This window comes from Zootoca vivipara, chromosome 15, assembly GCF_963506605.1.
Source record: "Zootoca vivipara chromosome 15, rZooViv1.1, whole genome shotgun sequence".
Classification (NCBI taxonomy): Eukaryota; Metazoa; Chordata; class Lepidosauria; order Squamata; family Lacertidae; genus Zootoca; species Zootoca vivipara.
In genome coordinates this window covers 21,167,296-21,189,504 of record NC_083290.1, presented here as the reverse complement: position 1 = coordinate 21,189,504, position 22,209 = coordinate 21,167,296, and the positions used below count along the sequence as shown (strand labels likewise).

General features: G+C 48.1%; 1 protein-coding gene across 4 annotated transcripts in view; it reads left to right on the top strand.

Moving 5' to 3' along the window:
• Nucleotides 1-534: 534 nt before the first annotated feature.
• IGSF9B (immunoglobulin superfamily member 9B) overlaps nt 535-22,209 on the top strand; it is a 130,123-nt gene continuing 108,448 nt past the window's right edge. For all 4 annotated transcript variants that reach the window (XR_004694000.2, XM_035139553.2, XM_035139552.2 and 1 more), the window contains exon 1: nt 535-764. Coding sequence is in view for 3 of the 4 variants with exons in the window: in XM_035139553.2 (XP_034995444.2) it covers nt 698-764 (67 nt within the window). In the remaining variant the exon portion in view is untranslated. The remainder of the gene's footprint in view (nt 765-22,209) is intronic.

Below are 22,209 nucleotides of genomic sequence, written 5' to 3'. Positions count from 1 at the left end.
AGCACCCCGCCCCCCCGCGCTGCACCCCCTCCTTGCTGCTCCCTTCACCCAGCTCCAGTCCACGGAGCCCCCTCCTCTTGGGGAACCGGCCATGCAGCTTGAGCAGGGAGGGAGAGAGGGAAGGAGGGAGGGAGGAAAGGGCGACTGGGGAGGGAGAGAAGGGGGGAGGCACCCAACTCCTTCTCCCTGGCATTGCGCATGATTCTGCGGCTCTGTGCATTGCACGCTCCAACCCACCTTGGGAGGAGGGAGGAGGAGGGGGAGGCTTCTCTCCCTCCCTCCCCCTCCCTAGCGTTGTCGGCTCGCGGAGCCAATGGGAGCCCGCCTCTCTCCCCGGCCGTCCAATCGTCGGCCGGCGGGGGCGTCGCCCAGGAGGCTCAAATGGCCCAGGCTAGGCTGCGCGCCGGAGAGGAGTTGTGCGCTCTGGCTGGCGCTCGCTCGCTCATTGCTGGCTGTGCGTTCCGCGAGCCGCGCAGGTGCCGCTGCACGTCGGGGAGAGGCAGGATGGCGAGGGCGGCGGGGAGGCAGCCAGGAGGAGGGCTGCGGAGGGCATGAGAAGGAAGCGGAGACGAGGGGGAGGCAGCGCGCCTTGTGCACTCGCCCCGGGCTGGGCTGGGCTGGGCAGATGAGAAGGTCCCCGGCAGGGCAGGGCGCTTTGCAGCTAGGATGATGCTCCTGGTCGGCGGGCGGTAGTACTATGATTTGGTATGTGGCCACTTTGATAGCAAGTGTGATCAGCACCAGAGGACTGGCAGCAGCTCAAGGTGAGTTGAAGTGCACCGGGTCCCCCCCCTTCCACCCCCCTGCAGCGGTTTCTCCTTTGCGCTCTGGGCTGGCCTCTTTGGGCACCGGGAAAGCTCTCCGGGCTGACGCTTCCTATGTGGACCTTCCCTTCTCCCATCTCTCTCTCTCTCCTCCACCTTTCCTCTCTCATTTGTTACCTGTATCCTTTCGATTCGGGAAAGGATGCCCGGCTTTTCGTCCGCCGCGCCGCCGCCTTCGCGCAAAAGGAGTTTCCCTTGCGAGTAGGGGAGCGCTTCAGATTGTAAGGAAAAGAAGAAATACAGTACTCACAAATAAAAAAGGCAGCATGTTTTCTGCTCCCCGCCTTCCTCTCCGGAGAGGGGTTGGTTTCAGAAATGGTTAAGTGACATGGTTTCATCAGTACAGTACAGTAAAAACCATTAAAAAAATAAATAAAAATCAGCCAAGGATGCGATGAAGCGAGAGCAGGACTGGAATAAGTCTTTTGCAGAGTTTTTGAAACCTTGGACCGCGGCTCGTTCTTGGTCTTAATTTATTTTTGTTGCCTGGTTTTTCTGTAACGATTTCAGAGGAAGGTTTGGCAGAGAGCAAGTCGATGGACTTTGCAGAAAGGCGTGCAATTGACCAGTGCATGTTCGTGATCCAAGTAATGTATGAGTCCGTGATCTAGCAAGCGGACGATTATTTCCTTTAATGCTGAAGTTGCTTAACAAAGCAGTGCTGTGAAGGCTGCAATCCTGTACATGCTTACCGATGATGTAAAGCCCTACTGAACGCTGCAAGGCTTGCTCATATGTAAGATCTGTTTGCCTGGAAGTCTAAGCTCTTTTCTGAATACTCTAGGGAGAGCTGGAGATCCTGGGTCAGTGGTGAAGTATGTGAACCTTTTTCACACGTGTGTGTGTGTGTGTGTGTGTGACCTGTCACTAGGGGCACTTGGGGCAGAGAGATGACCATTGAAAGTGAGATTTCTAGTTTCAGATGTTCATCAGAAAGAAATCCATCTGGGCTTTGTATTTAAATGAGATCCTGGGTAGTTACCGGTAAATACTAAGATATAGAGAGTTTGTTAGCTCATTCTTTTTCTTGCAGGCACGAATAAGCTTGCGATTCAATAGAAGACTCTAACTTTACTTAAGAGATGACAAACTGGATTTCTGAGAGGTTGGGTAGGATGTTTGGCAAAAGGCAATTCTCACCGCGTTGTGCTGCAGTCTCTGGTTTCAGGGCTTTTTCATTGGTGCCACCAGTGCTATGGAATGCCCTCCCAGCTGAAAAGGAGAGGCTTCATCAGTATTGGCATTCTGCCGGCTCCTGAAGACACACCTGTTTAGGCAAACTGTCTCCCGAAACTGAACTTCAACTTTTATTTTTTTAAACTGTTATTTTTTTTAAAAAAAAAACCTGTTGAAATTGTCAAGGCTTTCAACTTGTGCTATTCTGTATTTTATTTAGTATTCTCTTAAATGTTCTGAGCAAAGTGCTACTGGGTGTTTTAACTATGTACAGTATGTATTTTATGATGGATTTTATAGCTGTGAACTGCTTTGAAGCCATTTTGGCACACAAGCAGTGTATAAATAAATTAATAAAATTAATTAATAAAATTAATAAAAATACATATGTGCCCCTTGCCATTGCAGTGCAAGGATTCTGTGGGTGAATATACAATTTGCTCAGGGGGCTTAAAGTTTGCAGCATAAACCTGTTCTTGCCCAGTGAATCAGCCTTGGTTATGTATGATTGTTAAGTACTTAAATGGTTCTGCACAGCATCTGGGGGAAAGCTAGAGTAGCAGTAGCCTCGAGCATTTTATGAAAATGCTCTGTGGAGGGCATCCTACCTGGACCTCTGTGGAGGGCAGTCAACCCAAACTCAAGTGTATGAAAGCTTAGCTCATAGATGGCCACTGTGTGCACCCTATGGGATGGAAGGCATCTGAATGTTGCTGGTGCTGCTGGGGGAGAGTGGGGTTGCAGGGAATGACCACTCTGAGACACTTCTTTCAATAAGTTAACCAGAGAGAGCTGCTGTCTGGAAGCGGGAAATGCTGCAGCCCAGAGATCCATGAGCGCAGAGTAAGAAATAGCGGAAGGAAAGTGGGTTTCGTCTCTCCACTCTCTTGGAGGCTGGCACAGAGCCGGCTGGCATGACATGCACACCTTACGAATTTTTCAGTTGAGAGCTGGTGTCCAGCTATGAAACCAGCCTGCAAGTCACTAGTCCACCACACTTACTTGTATATCATTTATGTGGCATGTCAGCACCCTGCAACAAGGGCACACAGCTCCTCACAGAAGCTGTTCTCCTTGGTTGCTTGGAAGTGACATTGTTTGCTGCAGGTGACCAGGTGACCAGGTGTGCACACCTGCCTTATATAACCTCGTGTTGCTTTGGGTCAAGGGCCTCTGGCCAGCTCTCCCCTTTGGTTTTGGGGAAAGGATGTTCTTAAAAATGATTTTTAGTAAAGCTTGGCTGTTCTTAAGGGATGGTGTCAGGCGTACATTTCCAGGATTAGCATATGTGGCTCTGTAAACAAATTTCCCGCAACCATGTTCACGATCCATTAGTTTAATTGCATTTCTCCGGTGTCATTTATTTTCTGGTTGCTAAGCACCTTGCATTAGTGTGTTTAGTGGGAATCTTCCGCCAGAGGCTAGTGTCGCTACCCCTGCATTGTCAGATGTGGTCTGCATGTGCAGCAGTATGAGATGGGAACAAGGTGCTTCAGACTGCAGGTAGCAGTACTGGTGAATTGCATTATGGAACTCCCTGCAAGCAGAACACTAGCACAACAGGGAAGGGGCTGGGATCTCTCCCTGAAGTCCTAGGTTTTTTAACTTGCACATTTTTGGGGGGTGGGGAATGGATGGGAAGCTGATTTGTGGCGGAGACCGATTTCCCACCCTGTAACTTTGCTTTGCCTGACATAATGTGTTTTATTTCGAATAAATAATGCTGATGCCTGCATTAATGCCTGCAAACCTCAATATGCTTATTTATTTCCTCCAAGGAGATCAAGGTGGCATGCATGGCTCTCCACCTCCCCATTTTTTATCATCAAAGCAACCCTGTGAGGTAGGTTAGACACTGTGGCTGACCCAAGAGTCACAGTGGAGGCTTTGTGGCTTGCATCCACATAGGTGGCTGAAATCAGGGAGGAGAGGTCCATAGCTTAGTGGTGGCACAGCTGTTTGGCATGTGGAAGGTCTTGGGCTCGGTCCATGATACATCCAGTTAAAAGAATCAGGCTGGAACTTATGGGAAATGCCTCTTCTAGAGAGCTGCTGCCCAATCGGCATAGGCAAGAGTGGCCTGGAGCAATATTTCCCAGCCTGGTGCCCTTGTTGGACTCCTGCTCCCATCATCCCTGACATTTAGCCATGCTTGCTGGGGGCTGATGGGCGCTGGAGTCCAACAGCATATGGAAGGGTGCCAGGTTGGGAGAAATCTGTGCTAGAGGAATAAGCCATGCAGAGTTGGGCAAGGCCTGTTTACACCAGGAATTACACATTCCTGAGATGCTGGATCACCTAGCTTGGCACTGTGATCACCATGGCAGAAACTCTCCAGGTTTAGGATCTTAGTCAGGGTTCTTTTATTTATCTGCTTATGTATTGCAGTTTTAGACTGCCGTTCAGCCCATAGGATCCCAGGGCAGTGTAGAAAAGTCTGCAGCAGTGGTGGGAAACCTTTGTCTTGGGGGTGTAATTAGGAATTGGAGATCTTCCCGCCAAGATTCTTTGGGAAGCTGCCCCCACCTTGGTGTGGACATCCATCCACTCCTGGATGTCCACAATGAAGCTCAATGTTGGAAGATTCAGGATGGATAAAAGGAAGTACTTTATGCAGCGCATAGTTAAATCGTGGAACTCCCACAGGAGGCAGGGATGGCCACCAATTTGGACGGCTTTAAAAGGGGACTGGACAAATGCACAGAGGACATGACTATCAACAGCTGAAAGCCGTAATGGCTATGCTTTTGTCTCCTCTGCCAGAGACAGCAATATTTCTGAATACCAGTTTCTGTAAACCGCAGGAGGGGAGAGTACTCCTGCTTACTGGTTTCCCACAGGTACCTGGCAAGTCCCTGTGAGAACAAGATGCAGGACTAGACAGATCGCTGGCCAGATCCAGCAGAGTTCCTCTTGTGTTCTTTCCTGTCCCTGACATCATATATGATGTCATGCACAGCGAAGTTCCAGCTGTGGTTACTGCAGAGGAAGAACTGGAAGAGAGCTTAGAGCTCCTATTTCCCCCCCTGCAGCATGAATGCAAACCAGGGCTCCAAAGCAACAGACCCTCCTTTGCAGTTCAAGTCACAGCTGCAAAGGAGGAACCACTCCTGATTATTCTCCTGCAGCCGGGGTCCTCCCCTTGCAGGATTGGATTGGGGACCTTCTGCATGCAAAGACCTTGTTCCACTGCACTGCAGCCCTACTGTTGAAGAGCTGATTAACAAGTTATGCTCTGGATCCTACCATCTCTCCATCTGGCGGTGGACCTATCAGACCATGTAGGAAAGGCTTTTTAAAGCAGTCAAACCAGCTTGTCCTCTTGTGGCTAGTTGGGATTGTCTCCTAGGGACTGTACCGTGAAATGTGTGTAAATGTTGCTGCCTTCCCTTCTCTTCAGACTGGCGACGTGCCAGAATCACAGGTGTGCGTGGGCTGGTATCAATCTTTATAGGCCTGTAAATCATTTTATTGGCATATTTACACAGCCAGTGCAGCACAGCCACCTGTAAACAGAAATATCCTTTTCTCCCCACAACTCCAGTGGATCAACCCATGTTGTCCAAAGCAGGCAATTCCATCAGCAAGTGATAGTCGTGCAGCCTTTGCCAACCTGGTGCCCTCCAAATGTTGCTGTTGTTGAACTCCCATGAGGCCCAACCAGCCTGGCCCATGGTCAGGGATGGAGGACCACAGATGCTCCCTCCCTGTAGTCGACAATGCCCTACTGCAGGGATGAGGAACCCGTGGGTCTCCAGGTGTGGTTGGGCTACGGTCTCCATCATCCCTGGCCATTGGCCATGTTGGCTGGGGTTGATGGGAGTAGGGGTCTAGCAAAATCTTGGAGGCCATAGGTTCAACCTAGGAGAAAAGTCATGGCTCATTGGTGGAGTATGTGTGAAGTTCCCAGACTGAATCCCGTTCATCTCCAGATAGGGCTAGGAAGAAGTCTTGCTGAAACCCCGAAAAGCTGCTGCCAGTCAGTGTTGAGTTGGGTGGAGTAATGGCCTGATTCAGTCTGAAGCAGCTTCCTATATCCTGATTTTGGGAAGCTCGAGTGCATGCCTTGCAAGGAGAAGGTTCAATCTCTGGCATCTTCAGGTGTAGAATATGAAAGACTCAAGTCTGGAATCCTGGAGAGTCGCTGCCAGTCAGTGTAGACAATACTGAGCTTGGTGGACCAATGATCTGGCAGCTTCCTGTGTGTTCCCAGGGCTGCCTTCCAGATGGTGGACTCCAACTCTAATCAGACCCAGCCAGTATGACCAATGGTCAGGCATGATGGGAGTTGTGGTCCAAGACATCTGGCGGTCATCACATTGAGCAAGGCTGCTCTCAGTGGTTTGTTCCTTGGGGCCCAGGACCTGTGTGTTCTCTGCCACTCAGCCTAATCTACCCCACAGGGTTGTTGTGGAGGGTTAAATGAGGAGGGGGATAATTTTGCATGTCACCTAGAGCTCCTTGGAGGAAAAGATGGGATATAAATCCAATGAATGAAGCAGTGAATAAAATGATTGCACTGTCAACACCATGTATGTTGATTGTGGTATGTGAAGATTTAGAATTAAACCCTGCAGCAGAATAAAATCTTGAAAATCATCAGAAGAGCAGCTCTTTCTCCCATTAACCTACCTGTCATTCCACACCTGTGTTCATTATTTTATGCCACACCAGCAGCTTGAAAGGGAGAGGGACACAGTACTGCGCTGAATTTTCACTTTGCTGCTTTTGGGGTGCATGCGTGTTGGGGATTCTTCCCCTTTATCTACCCTCTACATCTCCCCCCCCCAAACAGACCAGAATTTTGTGTCCTGCCTACTGTTCCACTGTGGGATGGAAGCATAAAAGGAGGAAGGAGCACAGTGAAGATTAGTGAAGGGGGGTGGGGAGATAGTGGGGCCTACTGTCTTCTTTCTGGGCCAAGAGGGGTGCTTTAAGGAAGGGGGGGCACTCCATGATTGTTGAAAAAAAAAAAGAGGATTCTCCCCTCCTCCCCGTAAGTGCAAGCTCAGCTGTGATGCAGTGAGATGAATAGACCAGGTTTAGAAAAGGGAAATTGGAACTTGTCTGAGCATAAAGGAAGGAGAAGAGGTGGGCGCTGAATAATATGACAAGCGTGTCTGCCTTGAGCGGTGTGTGTAGCGCAAAAGTGAGTGCTCTACAAGTGTACGCACAGGGTGAAGAATGATGGCTGCGTATTCCAATCGGTGTGTGGGTGTGGGTTGAGAGTACTACACGATCGTAGCGAAGCCTGCGTGCCGCACGAGCCGTGGCGTTGCTTGCGAGCATGTGCCAGAAGTGTTGTGCAGGAGGGTGTGCCCTTGGGAGGCAGATATGGTAGCTGTGGGTGGAATCTGCAGCATCCAGCAGGCCAACTGTCATGTGCAAAATCTACCATGCACCCCCGGGGTGGACGTGTGCGCCTGTGTACACTTGCTAAGTGTAGAGCGAGAGGGTCAGGAAGGTGAAGTGTGAGGAGTTCTGGAGTTTGGTGGTTGTTACTGTTTTTTGCAGCTCTGACAAATGAATGGGTTGCCGGCAAAGAATGAGCTGTGGTCGACTTTGTGGAAGGACATTTCGAGCATCAGTATACACACAGGTGCAAACCAGATTAAGAGACGGTCTCCTCCATGTGATGCATATAAAATTGTAAAATTTAATAAAAATTATTTAAAAATAAAAAGAGAGACGGTCTCCTCTAGCGTCCTTCAGTCCAGGAGTGAGTGCAGGGCTGCTGCTACAATGGGCCTTGGTGAGGCAGCTTCTTCAGTGGCAGAGGTGGAGAGGGGCAGCAGATTTCTCCTTAAGGAGTGAAGGCCTGGTTGAGGAAATCCCTCTCTCCCACCTGCATGGATTGGTTGCATGGAACCAGGTGCATCCTCTCCCCTTCTGGACTGGCCTGGGGACCAGCTGCACTGCTTCATATGTGTTGAAAGAGGCAAATGTTATGTGCTATGTGAATGAAGTCACACACACACACAAAATAGAAATGTGTTCCTTCAAAAAAAGGAAAAAAGAAAGACCACTGGGATTTGTAGTTCTTGCTTGCATGGATGTTGTTGCTGAAGCTGCTGACTTTTCTCTTTTTGCAAATAAGCCATGAATACTGAATGGAATCTTAAGGTGACACTTTGATCGATAAATGCCTGCATTCCTGGCTTGCTAGTTTGGACAGCTCAAGGCAACACTTCATTCAAATGGATGCACAGCAGATGGGGGTCTAAAGGGGGGAATTTCTCCAGACACTTAAGAGCCACATTTTTTGTGGTCCTCAGCAACTTCTTCCTGGGTGTGCAGTTTATCTCACTTCAGTTACTACCGCATTGGCCCAAATATAAGCTGCACCCGAATATAAGCCACACCTTTAAAATTACCAGTAAATGGGGGGGGGGAGACAATACCCGAGGAGGAGTGGGGGCCGGGGGGCCAAGGAGGCAGTGCCTTCACTCCGGTGGTGGTGGTGATGGGCAGCAGCACTTTCAGAGGTGCCCCCCCAGGATCGGTGGAGAGAGGCGGCGGCTGGCGGGACCCTCGGCGGGCTAAAGCTAGGCAGCACCTTGGGCTAGTGCCAGTCCAAGCTGTATCACCTGTTCCTCCTCCTAGCAGACCTTCTCACTCTCTGCCTTGCTCGTCTGTGCTCTTCCCTTCATTCCTCCTCCTTGCCGCCTTCTGGCTTCTTCTCAGGGACCCCCTCGCCGTGCCTCCATCTTGGGAGCCGGCCCAGTCGAAACCAGCCCGCTCCAAGCCAATTTTTGTAAGTTTGCGAATATAAGCTGCATTTTAACTTATCACGGTCAGAATTTGGAGGAAAAAGTGTGGCTTATATTCAGGCCGATTTGGTACTTATAATTTGTTCATTGCATTTACAGTCATACCTCAGTTTAAGTACGCCTCGGTTTGAGTATTTTCAGTTTAAGTACTCTGCGGACCTGTCTGGAATGGATTAATCCATTTTCCATTACTTTCAATGGGAAAGTTCGCTTCAGGTTAAGTACAGACGTCCGGAACCAATTGTGTTTGTAAACCGAGGTACCACTGTATATCCTTCCTTCCACACAAAGACACTTGCAACAGTATCCTTGAGTCAAAGGCACAGGAAGCAGCCACCTTGCTGAAGCTAAGCAGGCTTGCGTCTGGTCAGTGTCTGGATGGGAGACTGCTTGGAACCAAAGGCATGGCCCATAAGAGTTCCCATCATGGACAAAAGACAGGATAATAAGTGTGACATCTTAAATAAGCTTTAACCAGTACACTCAACAGACCTGTGCTCTTGGAAGGCAGGCTGGGAAGGAATGGATGTGCAAAAGTGCACTTTTTTATTGCAATTATAGCCCACTTTTTTCTCCAAGGAGCTCAGGGTGGTGTGCATGCTTCTCACTCTTCTCATTTAATCCCCACAACAACCCTGTGAGGTAGTTTAGGCCGAGAGGCAGTGACTGGCTTACAACACTGGCTTTATGACATTGGGTGACTTGAATCTGGAGACGGGAATAGTTGTACTTCCCTCTCCCCAAGGGTTGCATTGCTACAATAGAGGCTGTGCTGGCCTTTGTGTGCACACTGATCTCCTTGGTCCTTTTGTGGTGTATCAAAAGCCTGTCAGATGACAGCATGGCAGTAGGAATGAGGGTGCTCGCCACAGGCAGCAATGGACCTACAAGGCTGCTTTCAGTCGCCTGTGGCGTTGAGTCTCCTGGCCCAAATGGGATGTACCACTGAGTACTTTACTCTTGTGTTTGGGTGCATTGGGCAGCAACCTTGATCTTGCATTGTGGGGGAAATGGTTGAATGTCTATCTGGCCAGTGGTCACAATTCCATCAGTCAGGGGCAGGGAACTTGGTGCCCTCCCAGAAGCTGTTGGACTACAGCTCCCATCTTCCCTAGCTGCTGGCTTTGCTTGCTGGGGCTGCTGGGAGTTGGAGGGCAACAGTTTTCCCATTCCTCCTGTAGGTTGCAGAAGGTGTTAACTTGCACTCCATATATCTGTATCTTGCAACTGACTGTGAGAACACAGTAGCAAACATTAATCCAGCACTGAACTTTCTCTTCCGCTTGCTGTGGATAATAACCATAATAATTTCCCTCTGTTACTGCTACTACTATTAATATTACCACATCTCTTATTGTAGTTCTTCCCTGCTCTTCATCTTTGATCCCAAGGTGGGTTACATGTGAAATACATTTCTATGCATCAGGGGAGGGAACATTTTTGACCTGAGGGCCACATTCCCACCTAGTCTACCTTTTGGGGGGCCACATGTCAGAGGTGGGTGGAGCCAGAGTCAAAAGTGGGTGGAGCAATGAAAGTAAATTGTACCTCTGTTCAGTGGGCTAGTTTCTTCAAAGTCGCCCATCCCTCTCTGCCCTACATCCAGGCAAGTAAGAAGCAGAGGTGAAGGACATATTCCAGTCAGGCAAAAACACCCAGAAAGGAGACAAAGCAATGCTCAGTCCTGAGAGTCAGAGAGAGAGGCCTCCTAGTGGGTTGTGTTTGACCTACACACTTGAAGTTCCCGACCCCGCTATACATTAGAAGCACAGCAAAAGGCATGGAGCATTGGACTAGGTGGTGCCTGGCTGGGGAAAACTCCATTGCTTTCCTGCCTTATCCTTTTTAAATCTTGGTTGAGTCTAGGAGGAACTTTCCCTGCCCTGCCTCCCCACTGTGAGGTCCTATTGACTTCTGGCTCTTGGGAGGAGAGCGAGAGCTGTAATCTTCCAGTCCCGCTGGGCAGGCAAAGATTAATCTGATTCCTCGTGATTACTTTCCAGGCTCCAATAGAAGGTGGGGGGGGGGATGGGAAGAAGAGTAATCGCCCAGGGTTCTTGGTAAGACTACTTGTCAATTGCATTGCTGGCAGTGGACACGTGGATGCTTTCAGCAGAAGTCCAGGGTGGTTAGAATGTTGGCCTGGGGCCAGGGAGACCCAGGTTCAATTCTTCTCTTGGCCATGATGCTCTCTCTGAGGACTCATCCCAACTTCTGCTTGTCCTGTGCTTAGAAAGCATGGGCCCGAGAGGTTTTCTGCTTGCCCCTTGCTTTCTCGGCATGGGTCCAAGTGGTCTTTCGTTTGTCCCACCGCTTTCCCTGGGGAAACCCGCTGTTTAGCACTGAATCGGCACAAGCATCAATCCACAGAAAAAACCAATGGACGTTTGCTCCAATTCAGTGGGAAACAGCTGGTTTTCCCGCAGGAAAGTGATGGGGCAAGTGGAAGTGTGGACGGACCCTGAGTGACCTTAGGTTCATCACACTCTGGCTCCATTCACGGGGCAGTTTATTCCATTTTCACGACTTTTCCCTAGCTGCTAAGTTCTGCATTATATTTGAGCTTTCACATGATGTAACAGCCACTTCCGGAACTATAGTGGAATGTAGTGCAAGTTGAGTGCTCCCTTCCATGTTATTTGCTTCCAGGAAAAATCTACTGGCAAGAAATACGGAAATGAGTGCTGAGCTTGTGCTACATTTAATTGTAGTTGTGTGAAAGCTCAGATAAAATTTAAGAAATAGCACTGTGAAAATGGAACAAACTGCCATGTGAATGGAGCCCCTCTCTGCCTTCCATCTTTGTCTTCTGCCATTGCTATCCCACTTGTTCTCCAAGGAGTTCAAGGTGGTATACAGTGTTCTCCCCACTCTCTATTTCATCCTCAGAACAACATTGTGAGGTAGGTTAGGCCGAGAGATCATGGCTGGTTGCAGGTCACCCAGTGGTCTCCACTATGCCAAACTCATGTGCTTCCCTCCCGCATAGGGTTGCTGTGAGGCTAAAATGGGCGGTGACTGGTAAGTTTGTGGATGTGGCAGGTCTTTTTCTTAATGGTAATGTTTGCTTTGAAACTTAAGGAGGCTGGCGTTGGATGAACAGGCCCTTAAAATGTGGGTTTGGGTCTGCGCTTTGTGGGAGCCATCTTGCTTCGTAGGCCCCAATATGTTATTCATGTTGACTGGCAACTCTCAGGACTGAATGGGGCCATTGTCCTCTTCCTATCTCTGCTTTCAGAGAACAGTGAGTGTCCTAGTTACTAGATTTAGGACTGCATTATTATTTTTCAAAGCCAAGGTTCTGAGCTGTTATAAACAGAAGCCGGTTTCATGTTCACCATTCTCCAGGCCACAGCAGGGCAAACAAACACTATCTAGTTACTTCGTAGTGAGACAGTCGGGCTGTTCTGAAGTGGCAGAAGGTTTAATTGGTTTAACCTGACAATATCTAGTGTGCAGGCTTACTTTGCTTTCCCCATATTTATTTCTTGTTGGGGATCCTTGAGGGCCCCGCAGTCATAGCACACCGAGGGGCCTTGTTGTTGTTATTATTTTATTTGTATGCCACCCATCTGACTGGGTTGCCTCAGCTACTCTGGGTGGCTCTCAACAGAATATTAAAAACATGATAAAACATCAAACTTTAATAACACATCATACATTAAAAACTTCCCTAAACAGGGCTGCCTTCAGATGTCTTCTAAAAGTCAAATAGTTGTTTATTTCCTTGACATCTGATGGGAGGGCGTTCCACAGGGTGGGCACCACTACCGAGAAGGTCCTCTGCCTGGTTCCTTGAAACCTCATTTCTCGCAGTGATGGAATTGCCAGAAGGTCCTCGGTGCTCGATCTCAGTGTCCGGGCTGAACAATGGTGGTGGAGATGCTCCTTCAGGTATGCAGGGCCAAAACTGTTTAGGACTTTGAAGGTCAACCCCAACACTTTGAATTGTGCTTGGAAACATACTGGGAGCCGATGTAGATCCTTTAAGATCGGTGTTATATGGTCATTGTGCACTGGGAAAACCTCAAAGCATCTTTGAAACCCTAATTTCTTCTACTTGCCTCTGCGTATCTTTTTTTTTTACTGCCGGAAAGAAGGTATTTCTCTTTTAGCCTTTTTTCTTGTGGGGAGTTGGGTTCATCTGAATGGGGTGGTGCCTGAACCATTTCCAGTTGCCCTGTATATCTGCTCCATTTCCCATTTTTGGGCCCTCTCTGCTGGTCTGTATGACCTTGAGGCAGGTTGCTCGATCTAGACGGGCCCAAGTCATTCCATTTGGAAAATCTCGTTTAAAAAGCAGGAATTGTTGCTCTGAAAACCTAAATGAACCCTCCACCCAGATGCTGCTTCTTCACCGATACAGAGAAGCAAACCGAGGAGAAGGAAAGGTCATTGATCATGGACTTGCAAAAAGATGTTGATTATGGATGATGGCTGTTGCCAGAGGTGGTCATGATGTGGCATGGATATACCCCACCCCTTCGGCAATTTGATAACCTGCTGGATGTTTTGTAGTGACAGGGAGGGAAAGGGGCATGCAGAATCAGGGCAGCTTCCTCAGAAGTTTCTTAGATGACTGAGCATCTAATTGCAGCATTCTGTCACACAGTTTCTAACCGGCTGAGTGCACCCCCCACCCAGTAGCTCAGCCGGAGATGCTGGCTCCAGTCGGGTTTGACTGGCAATGTTTTGTGTGTGAGCCTATGATTCACCCAGTACTTTCTGATCTTCCTTGATCGTAGTCCCCCCTCCTGCCACCCTGTTGTAGAGAGGAAGTTCCAAATACGTAATTCAGCCATGGAATTTGCTCCTACTGGATGTGGTGATAGGCACTTGCTTAGATGCCTGTTTCGCTTCCTTAGAAAAATAAGATAGGTGGAGCCCAATACACAGAGGACTGTTTCCTAAAGGATAACCTATCAACTAATATTAGCTGCAGGAACAGAGAACCCCCCCCCCGCCCCCAATCCCGGTTTGTTTTTCATTTTAAAGCGAACTGGCATTTTTTTAGTCTTAAAAGCAGTTATTGGATTGTCTAGTAGTTGTTCTCTCTATCCTCCCCCCCTTGCAGTTTTGGTGAAAAAAATGTGCTGTTTTGAAGGGGCAAAATGCTGATTTGAGGGGGAATACGTTGAAGGGGAAATGCACAGAAAACCATCCAAATGCATATAGTGGGAGAGAATGCAAAAAAGTGTGTTTTAGGGGGAAGTGCATCTAATACAAATGCATTCCTCCCCCCGCCCCCCGGCAGTAAAAAAACACCTTCCAGGAAACAGGGCAAAATGGGCATGGCTGAATACATGCCAAGCTGACATAGTACAGGCATAGGCTGTTTTGTCCATCCTCATTTACATGCGTGAGCTAAGTGGAACCTCCTTGTCCACAGGAGGCTACCAACTTCTAGCTGGCCACCAAAGTTGGAAACTCAGTTCTGCATTAGATAGACTCTCGACCTGACACAGCATGGCAACTCTTATTCTCTATTTTTCCACCCTTGTACACCTCTACTCCTTTTGCTGCCACACTTCGGAAAGTTTCCCCATCCTGAGATTAGACTCAATTTGGGGTATGTTTGGAGGTCATCTGACATGCTCACTTCTTCCCCTTTCCGAAAGGTTTAACAGGGAAGAGCTGCCTGCTGCTTCTTACTCATCTTAAGAGCTTGGTATGGACTCACCATGATAAATTTGTGTGGGGGCACTACAGACAGGCTCCCTGCATTGCCACGGGCCATGGCGAGTGTGCATTCTTCTCCTTCAGGCTGCCAATAATTTGCACAGTAGTTTGGGGAGGACCCAGGAGGATGGCTGTGCCACTAATGGAGCCACATGGCAAAGACAGGCAAGGATGCAAAACACTCCCGGTACCTCAGTCCTGGTTTGGGGCAGGGCACATATCTCCCAGGCCAGTTCCAGATGGGTGTGCAAAGTGGCAGTGTGGTCCACTGAGCCCTTTAATTACCTGTTGATGGCAGAAAGCCCAGTGCTTCAGACGCTGCCTGTAGTGAGATGGTTTTTAACATCCTCTAAGCTTTCTTTCCTGTGGCCTTGAGTGAACCCTTCAGATTACACTGACAAGCGTGGCTGCTTCTGCGCAATGAGGTGCTCTGGAGGAGCTAGCTTCCTACTGCACCAGGCCGACAGAGGCAGGGTTGGATGCTGCTGCTTGTTGAGGCAGAATGAACGGATGCAGCCAGCATCTTGGAGGGGGGAAGAGCAGGCATTCCAAAGACCAAATGGGAAGGGGGGGCTCTTATTGCATCTAAGGGCTGCATGAGATGGACAGCGCTCCTTCCCTGCTGCTGATCCCTTACCCAGAACCCAGATATCTTGTATCAGCTGCTCTGTTTCCGAAATTTGATTGCTGTTCTCCTTTAAAACCCAGTTGTTCTGGTTTTTTAAACTGCTTTCGCCAATCTAGTGTTTTGAACTACAGCACCTGTAAGCCCCAGCCAGAATGAAAACGAATGAGCCTGACCATCTTATTGAACATGCCAAATTAAAGCATGTGTTTCTTTCTTTCTTTCTTTCTTTCTTTCTTTCTTTCTTTCTTTCTTTCTTTCTTTCTTTCTTTCTTTCTTTCTTGGCAAAATAGAAAACCGTGGGGGAAGATATTTGACTTATGGGCCTAGCACTATAAATGATGTATTGTATTTTACCCTGGCGGATTATGAATATTTATGAATCTTGTTGACCGAACAGCGTGGTCACTTAAACTTTCTGTCTCATGGAACAGCTTTGCCCTCTAATTGCTCATTGCTTGTTGGACGTTTGGGGGCATTTAGCTTATGGTTCAGCACTCCCTAACTCTCTTTTAACAACCCAACTCTCTTTTTATTGGATTGTGGGCTGTTTTGCATAGTGGTTAGAGTGTGAGACTAGAACCTGGGCGACCAAATCCCCATTTGGCCATGAAGCTTCCTGGGTGTGACCTTGGGCCAGTCCCTTTTCTCACCCTTAAGCTGCTTCACAAAGTTTTTGTGGGGGATTAAATGAGGAAGAGGATAACTATGTACACCACCTTGAGCTCCTTAGAGAAATAAAATAGTTTTAAGAATAAAAAATCAGAAAAAGCACCAGCTTCAGTTTCCAAATGTTTTCCAGAATATCTCCACCTGTTTGCTAAAAGGGATAGAAATGGACAAATGAGCTCCACCGCATAGCTGTGGGGCTGCAGCAGTGAGGCCCTGCTTTTAGTAGACTGCCTCAGCTTCTAAAAGGCCGGGGCCCTGGTTTCTTTGGCCAGAGGGATTTTTCTAGACAAGGCGTTCCTTGATACAACCACTTTCCAGGCCATTTAGGGTTGTAAAGGGCATAACTAGCACCTTGAATTTGACCTAGAAATTGGCTACCAGTTGAGGTGTGTTAGAATACGCATGCTCTTGCCAACTCACATTTGTCAGCAGGATGAGTGGAGCTACAGTGGTACCTTGGGTTAATAACTTAATTCGTTCTGGAGGTCCATTCTTAACCTGAAACTGTTCTTAAACTGAGGTACCACTTTAGTTAATGGGGCCTCCCGCTGCCGCACTGCCACCGCCGCACGATTTCTGTTCTCATCCTGAAGCAAAGTTCTTAACCTGAGGTACTATTTCTGGGTTAGCGGAGTCCCAGTTAAACCACCAATGATGAATGTTACTCTTTGGAGGGGTCTATGTGTTGAACAATGTTATGGATTTATGTTTGACTGACTCTGCTCCACACCTAGTTTGTTATTGCTTGTTTATTAAAATCAATAAAATGCACTTTTTAAAAGAAAGAAAGAAAGAAAAGAAATCCATATCTTTTAGAAATAGCTTTTCTTTTTCATAAGCTGGTACAATTCTTGTAGGGTAAAGGCAGGTGGGCTTGCATGCACAGATGTTTTGAATTATGCTAATCCTAAACACATTCAAAGGGACGCAGGTGGCGCTGTGGGTTAAACCACAGAGCCTACTAGGGCTTGCTGATCAGAAGGTCGGTGGTTCGAATCCCTGCGACGGGGTGAGCTCCCGTTGCTCGGTCCCAGCTCCTGCCAACCTAGCAGTTCGTCAAAGTGCAAGTAGATAAATAGGTACTGCTACAGCGGGAAGGTAAATGGCGTTTCCGTGTGCTGCTCTGGTTCGCCAGAAGCGGCTTTGTCATGCTGGCCACATGACCCAGAAACTGTACGCCGGCTCCCTCGGCCAATAACGTGAGATGAGTGCCGCAACCCTAGCGTCGGTCACGACTGGACCTAATGGCCAGGGGTCCCTTTAGCTTTAAACATATTCAAGAGAAAGTTCCAGTGAACTTAGTGAGGCTTACTTCTGAGTTAATATGCCCAGGCTTGAACTGCAGGTAAAATATGAAGACTTCCATTTAAAAAATAATAATAAATCGTAGGTTTTAATTGTATATAGTATAACCAGTTAATAATCACTCTCGCTCAGGAAATAAATGCATTAAAAAAATTCACCCTAGAGCTAAAGAGGTTGAGAGAGATTTTCTAGGCCGTGGACTGTTCCATGCTTCTGTGTTCACATCTTCATGACTGCAGCGTTGAGCGTCATGCAAGTGATTGAGAACAGAACTTTCAGATTTCTTCAAACCCATTACTCTTTGGTGGAGTCAGATCACACAATCAATTGCAAGTAATCAAATGACAGAAACACATGTGATTTGTAATGTTTATTTGGTTCAGTAGAAGGATGGGGAACCTGTGGTTCTCCAGATGTTGCTGGACTACAATTGCCATCACCCCTGACCATGGGCTATCTTGGGTGGGGCTGAGTCTCTGAGTCCAACAGCAACCCCTTGTTTTCCACGTCCTGTTTAGAATGATGAAAGTGCTTTGGCATTTGGGTGCATGCATGGCAACTTTGTTTCTCTTGGAAAGGGATGCAGAGGTCCACGATTACGTGGGATCTTCTGTCAACTTTGGGGGTTGCTTATCTCATGTGCTTGAACTATCTGAACATGCCATTTCTTGGGTTGAGCAGGTAGCTAAAGCCAGAGGAGTTGGACTGGGATGTAGGAACTCCAGGTCTTTCCAAGTGTTCAGTTTTAAGCTTTGTTGCCAGTAGTCAGGTCACATCTGGTTTATGGTGTCCGATTCTGGGCACCATGTTTTAAAAAGGATGTTGGCCATCTGCAGCACGTCCAGAGAAGGGTGGCCATGATGTTGAGATGTCGGGAAACTAAAGTCCTAAGAGGAATGCAGTGGAGGCAGGTCTATTAGGGCCAATGGGGAAACGCCCCACCAACTTTATTCTTCCTTCACCCAGCCCCCGTTTGCCTGCCCTCTTACTTACAGGCAACCCAGGGGGTAGCACTGCCTGTCAGCTTCCTTCTCCTTAGTTTCAGGGTTGCCCCTTGTAGAACTCAGCAGGCTTAGTTGGCTCTGCCTGTCATTGTCTCAAGATCCTTCTATTGTTGGTTTCCCAGCCATTTGCCCTTCCATTCCCAAGGGGCACCAATTGCCAGTGGAGGAATGGTTGAAACAGCTAGAGGCTTGATAACTGCCTTTGAATCTCAGATATTTGAAGGGCTGTTATGTGAAAGATGGAGCATACTTGTTCTTCTGAAGCTTCAAATGATCAAGGGAAAAGGAGTGAGACTCCTCTTGAGGAAAGGTTGAAGTGTTTGGGCCTTTTTTCATTTAGAGAAAATGTGATTAACAGGTAACACGATAGAATTTTTTTTTTAAAAAAAATTATGTGTGGCATGGAGAAAGGGGATAGAGAAAAGTTTCCCCCCTCCTCTCTCTTATAAACAAGAGAATTCTTGAACACCCAATGAAGCTGAATGTTGGAAGTTTCAGGGCAGCTAAACGAAAGGACTTCTCCACGCAGCACAGAGCTAGACCATGAACCTTGCTCCCACAGGAGGCAGTGATGGCCACCAACTTGGATGGCTTTAAAAGTGGATTAAATAAATTAACAGAGAACAAGCCTGTGTTCTACCACCATTATCAGCACTCTGAATACCAGTTTTTGGGAACAGCAGGTGGGCAGAGTGTTGCTGTGCTAATGTACCCAGTGGCATCTGGTCGGCCACTGTGAGAACAGGATTCTGGGTTAAAGGGGCTATTGGCCTGATCCAGCACAACTCATCTCATGTTCTTTCTCTTCACTGGATGCATTTAAACAGAGCCTGGCAAGACCTCCATCAGGGATGCTATAGTTGCAATCCTATATTTTGCATTGAACAGAGGGTTAGACCAGATGACCTCCAGGATCCTTTCCAGGCCCATGCTCTTAGAAGTACTTTCATGGAAACTCACCTGGGTTTTGCTCTGTGGTGTGTTTTTTGATAGTTTTTTTTGGTGTAGGCTCTGTTTCCTACAATTACATCTGTGTCACCTCCCCTCTCCAAATGCAATTAAACATGGCATGCTGGAGGAATGGGAAATCAAATTGGGCCAAACAGTTCACGGTATTTGGGGGTGGGGGTGGGTTGGACCTAAGGAAGGCAGAAAGAAGGCATCTTGGTCACATTACTAAATTTATAGCAAAAGTTGGACAGCATTAGCAACAGGAGCCCAGTTATGTCCCCCCCTTGCTTGCAGAGCTGGTAGCCCCTCAACCCTTTTTGAACACCCTCCCTTGTGGAATGTTCCCTCAGCCTTGTCCCCTCTCCCCTCTCCTTGGGAGTCCTCTGGGCAGCCGCAGCTGCCACCCTTGGTCTTTGAGTTGTCCTCCCACCCCAAAGAGAGGTGTCTCCTCACACTGCCCCCACAGGGGCCTGGGAAGCACCCCCAGCCAGCCTCAGAGGCACTATTCGTTTGGGGAGCTTGTAGCCAGGGCTGCTGCAACAAATAGCCATGCAAGACTTGGGGAGGCAGAGATGCAAGAGGGCATCAGAGGAAGAGAGGGAAGGAAAGAAAGACAGAGGTCAGTGTTGTCCACGGCACCCCTGACTACAGCACACTGGTTGAAAACCACTGCCATAAGCCAAGGAAGCTTGTACAGTGGTACCTTGGTTTAAGCTTAGTTTATTGGATTAAGAACGCTGCAAACCCGGAAGTAGGTGTTTTGGTTTGTGAACTTTGCCTTGGAATAAGAACATGTTCCACTTCCTGTTGAGTGTGTTCCATTTGTAAATTGAGTCCCCCGCTGCTACAGAAAAGCACACCTTGGTTTAAGAACGCTTTGGCTTAAGAGCGGGCTTCCGGAACGGATTAAGTTCGTAAACCAAGGTACCACTGTATCAGTTTAATTTATTAGGATGCATTTATTGCTATTACCGTAAGTTGTCTGCTGTTGCTGCACTGTAGAATAAGTTCAAAGTGACATCGTTTTTAGTTGTTGCTACTTATTTCTAACAAGACGGAAATAATACAAGAAGTCATTTGCCTTTAGCTTCAGCAAGATGGAAACTCCCGGTGATAGCTTCGGTCAATTTATCAGAAGCTTTCTGAAAGATTTTAAAAGCAGATCTATAGTGGTGATCCCCCCCCCTATGTTCCCACTCTTTGTTGGAACTCTTGAGTAACGTAACTCAGGGCAACGTAACTAAAATGAGAGAAAGAGGGAGATACCAGCTTTAACCTGTCTGCTCCTAGTCAGGGTTTTCTATCCACTATATACCATTGAGAGGATGGAAGTACCGGTATGAGAGGTAAAAGGCTGAAGGAGTGTAATTAGAATGGACAGAGAGCGATCTGGGAGAGAGTGATGGGTCGTTGGAGGACAGTGGAAACTTTCTCTGCTAGTGCAGCCACCTGGAAGAGGATGTGGATGTTGGCACCAGCTGGGCTTCAAAGCAGAAGCTCCCTCCTTTTTGCTGGGGTCCCTTGTGGCAAGACGCTGTGCAGGAAGAGGGAGCCAGAGTTCCATGGTGCTTTTGCTTGCAAGAGGCTCCAGGTTCAGTTCCTTCTCTTGGCATCTCCAGTGAAAACGGATTGGGAGTGGAGAGCCTGGGAGAGATGCTGCTGCTCAGAGCAGACAAGTTACTGGGAGAGAGACTGACTTGGGATAAAGCAATTTTGGGATAAAGCAATTTCTCATATGCCAATGACGCTCAAGGCATAGGAATGTGGGAAACATGGTTTCGCATAAATCCAATCCCTTCGACATTTATCCGATGAAAATAGGGATGTCCTAAACCACAGCGGGTGGCGCTGTGGTTTAAACCACTGAGCCTAGGGCTTGCCGATCAGAAGGTCGGCGGTTTGAATTCCATACGACGGGGTGAGCTCCTGTTGCTCGGTCCCAGCTCCTGCCAACCTAGCAGTTCGAAAGCACGTCAAAGTGCTAGTAGATAATTAGGTACCGCTCCAAGCGGGAAGGTAAACGGCGTTTCCGTGCACTGCTCTGGTTTGCCAGAAGCGGCTTAGTCATGCTGGCCACATGACCTGGAAGCTGTCCCTCGGCCAATAATGCGAGATGAGCGCCGCAAACCCAGAGTCGGTCACGACTGGACCTAATGGTTAGGGGTCCCTTTACCTTTTTAAGGAAAAAATGGGACATTCCAGGATCAAATCAGAAACTGGGATAGCTTCTGTAAATTTGAGACTGTCCCTGGAAAATAGAGACACTTGGAGGGTCTGGTATAGCTGGAGAAATTTGCACTAAGAGACTTACAAATCTTCATGATAACTTTTTTAAAAAACAACAACACTCAAACAGTTGTGGAATTTTAGGGAACCCAACTTAAGACTGGAAAATGACAAACTAGAGAAACTGAAATGGATGCATTTAACTGTCTACCCACACAGATAATTGCTTAGAGGCCTTTTTTTTTGATGGACTTCATGGCTCGGACTCTAGCCTTGCACCCAACATCTCCTTTTTCAGACTGATGATGCTTCTGTGAGTGACTCTGACCCCCCCCCCGGGACTCTGGTCCCAGTTCTGCCAGGGATAGGCTTTTGCTACTTCTTTATATAGCTGCCTGCTTGCTGGGCCATGCTGCCCCCCCCCCCCAGAAACCATCCTGAAGATTACCTCTTTCCCACAATTCATTTTCCCTTTAGCAATTACTGTGTGTTTCCACTTTGCAGACGCTAGAGAGTATCTGCTAGGGATGAGAGCAGGGAGCGGGCAGTGGTGGGGAAACAGAAATAAATGGCAAAATATCTTCTCTCTTTGGCATTACGTGTGACACGTATGTGCTCTGGTTGTGGCTTGTGCTTCCACCATTGAGCTTGCAGGATGCAAATAGATCAAGGGAGAGCTCTCCCATCCAATAGGCACGCGGCATGCAAATAAAGCAGGAGAGAGAAAAGGTGACTTCATATCTTTGCAAAGGAAAAGCCGCGAGCTGAGTTGAAGCTGACATGATAGGCAGGCGGCAAGGCAGGGAGAGGAGGGGGAGAGGGTTTGCCTCCATTGCGTTTCCATTACTTCGGATTCCCCCCCCCCTTTCCAGGACTTTGCTTCTGTGCCCGCAGTTAAGCTCGTGTCGCAATCCGCTGTTTTAATTTCTTCCCCCACCCCTCCCCAAGCCCCCACCCCTTCCACCTGACGCCTGCAG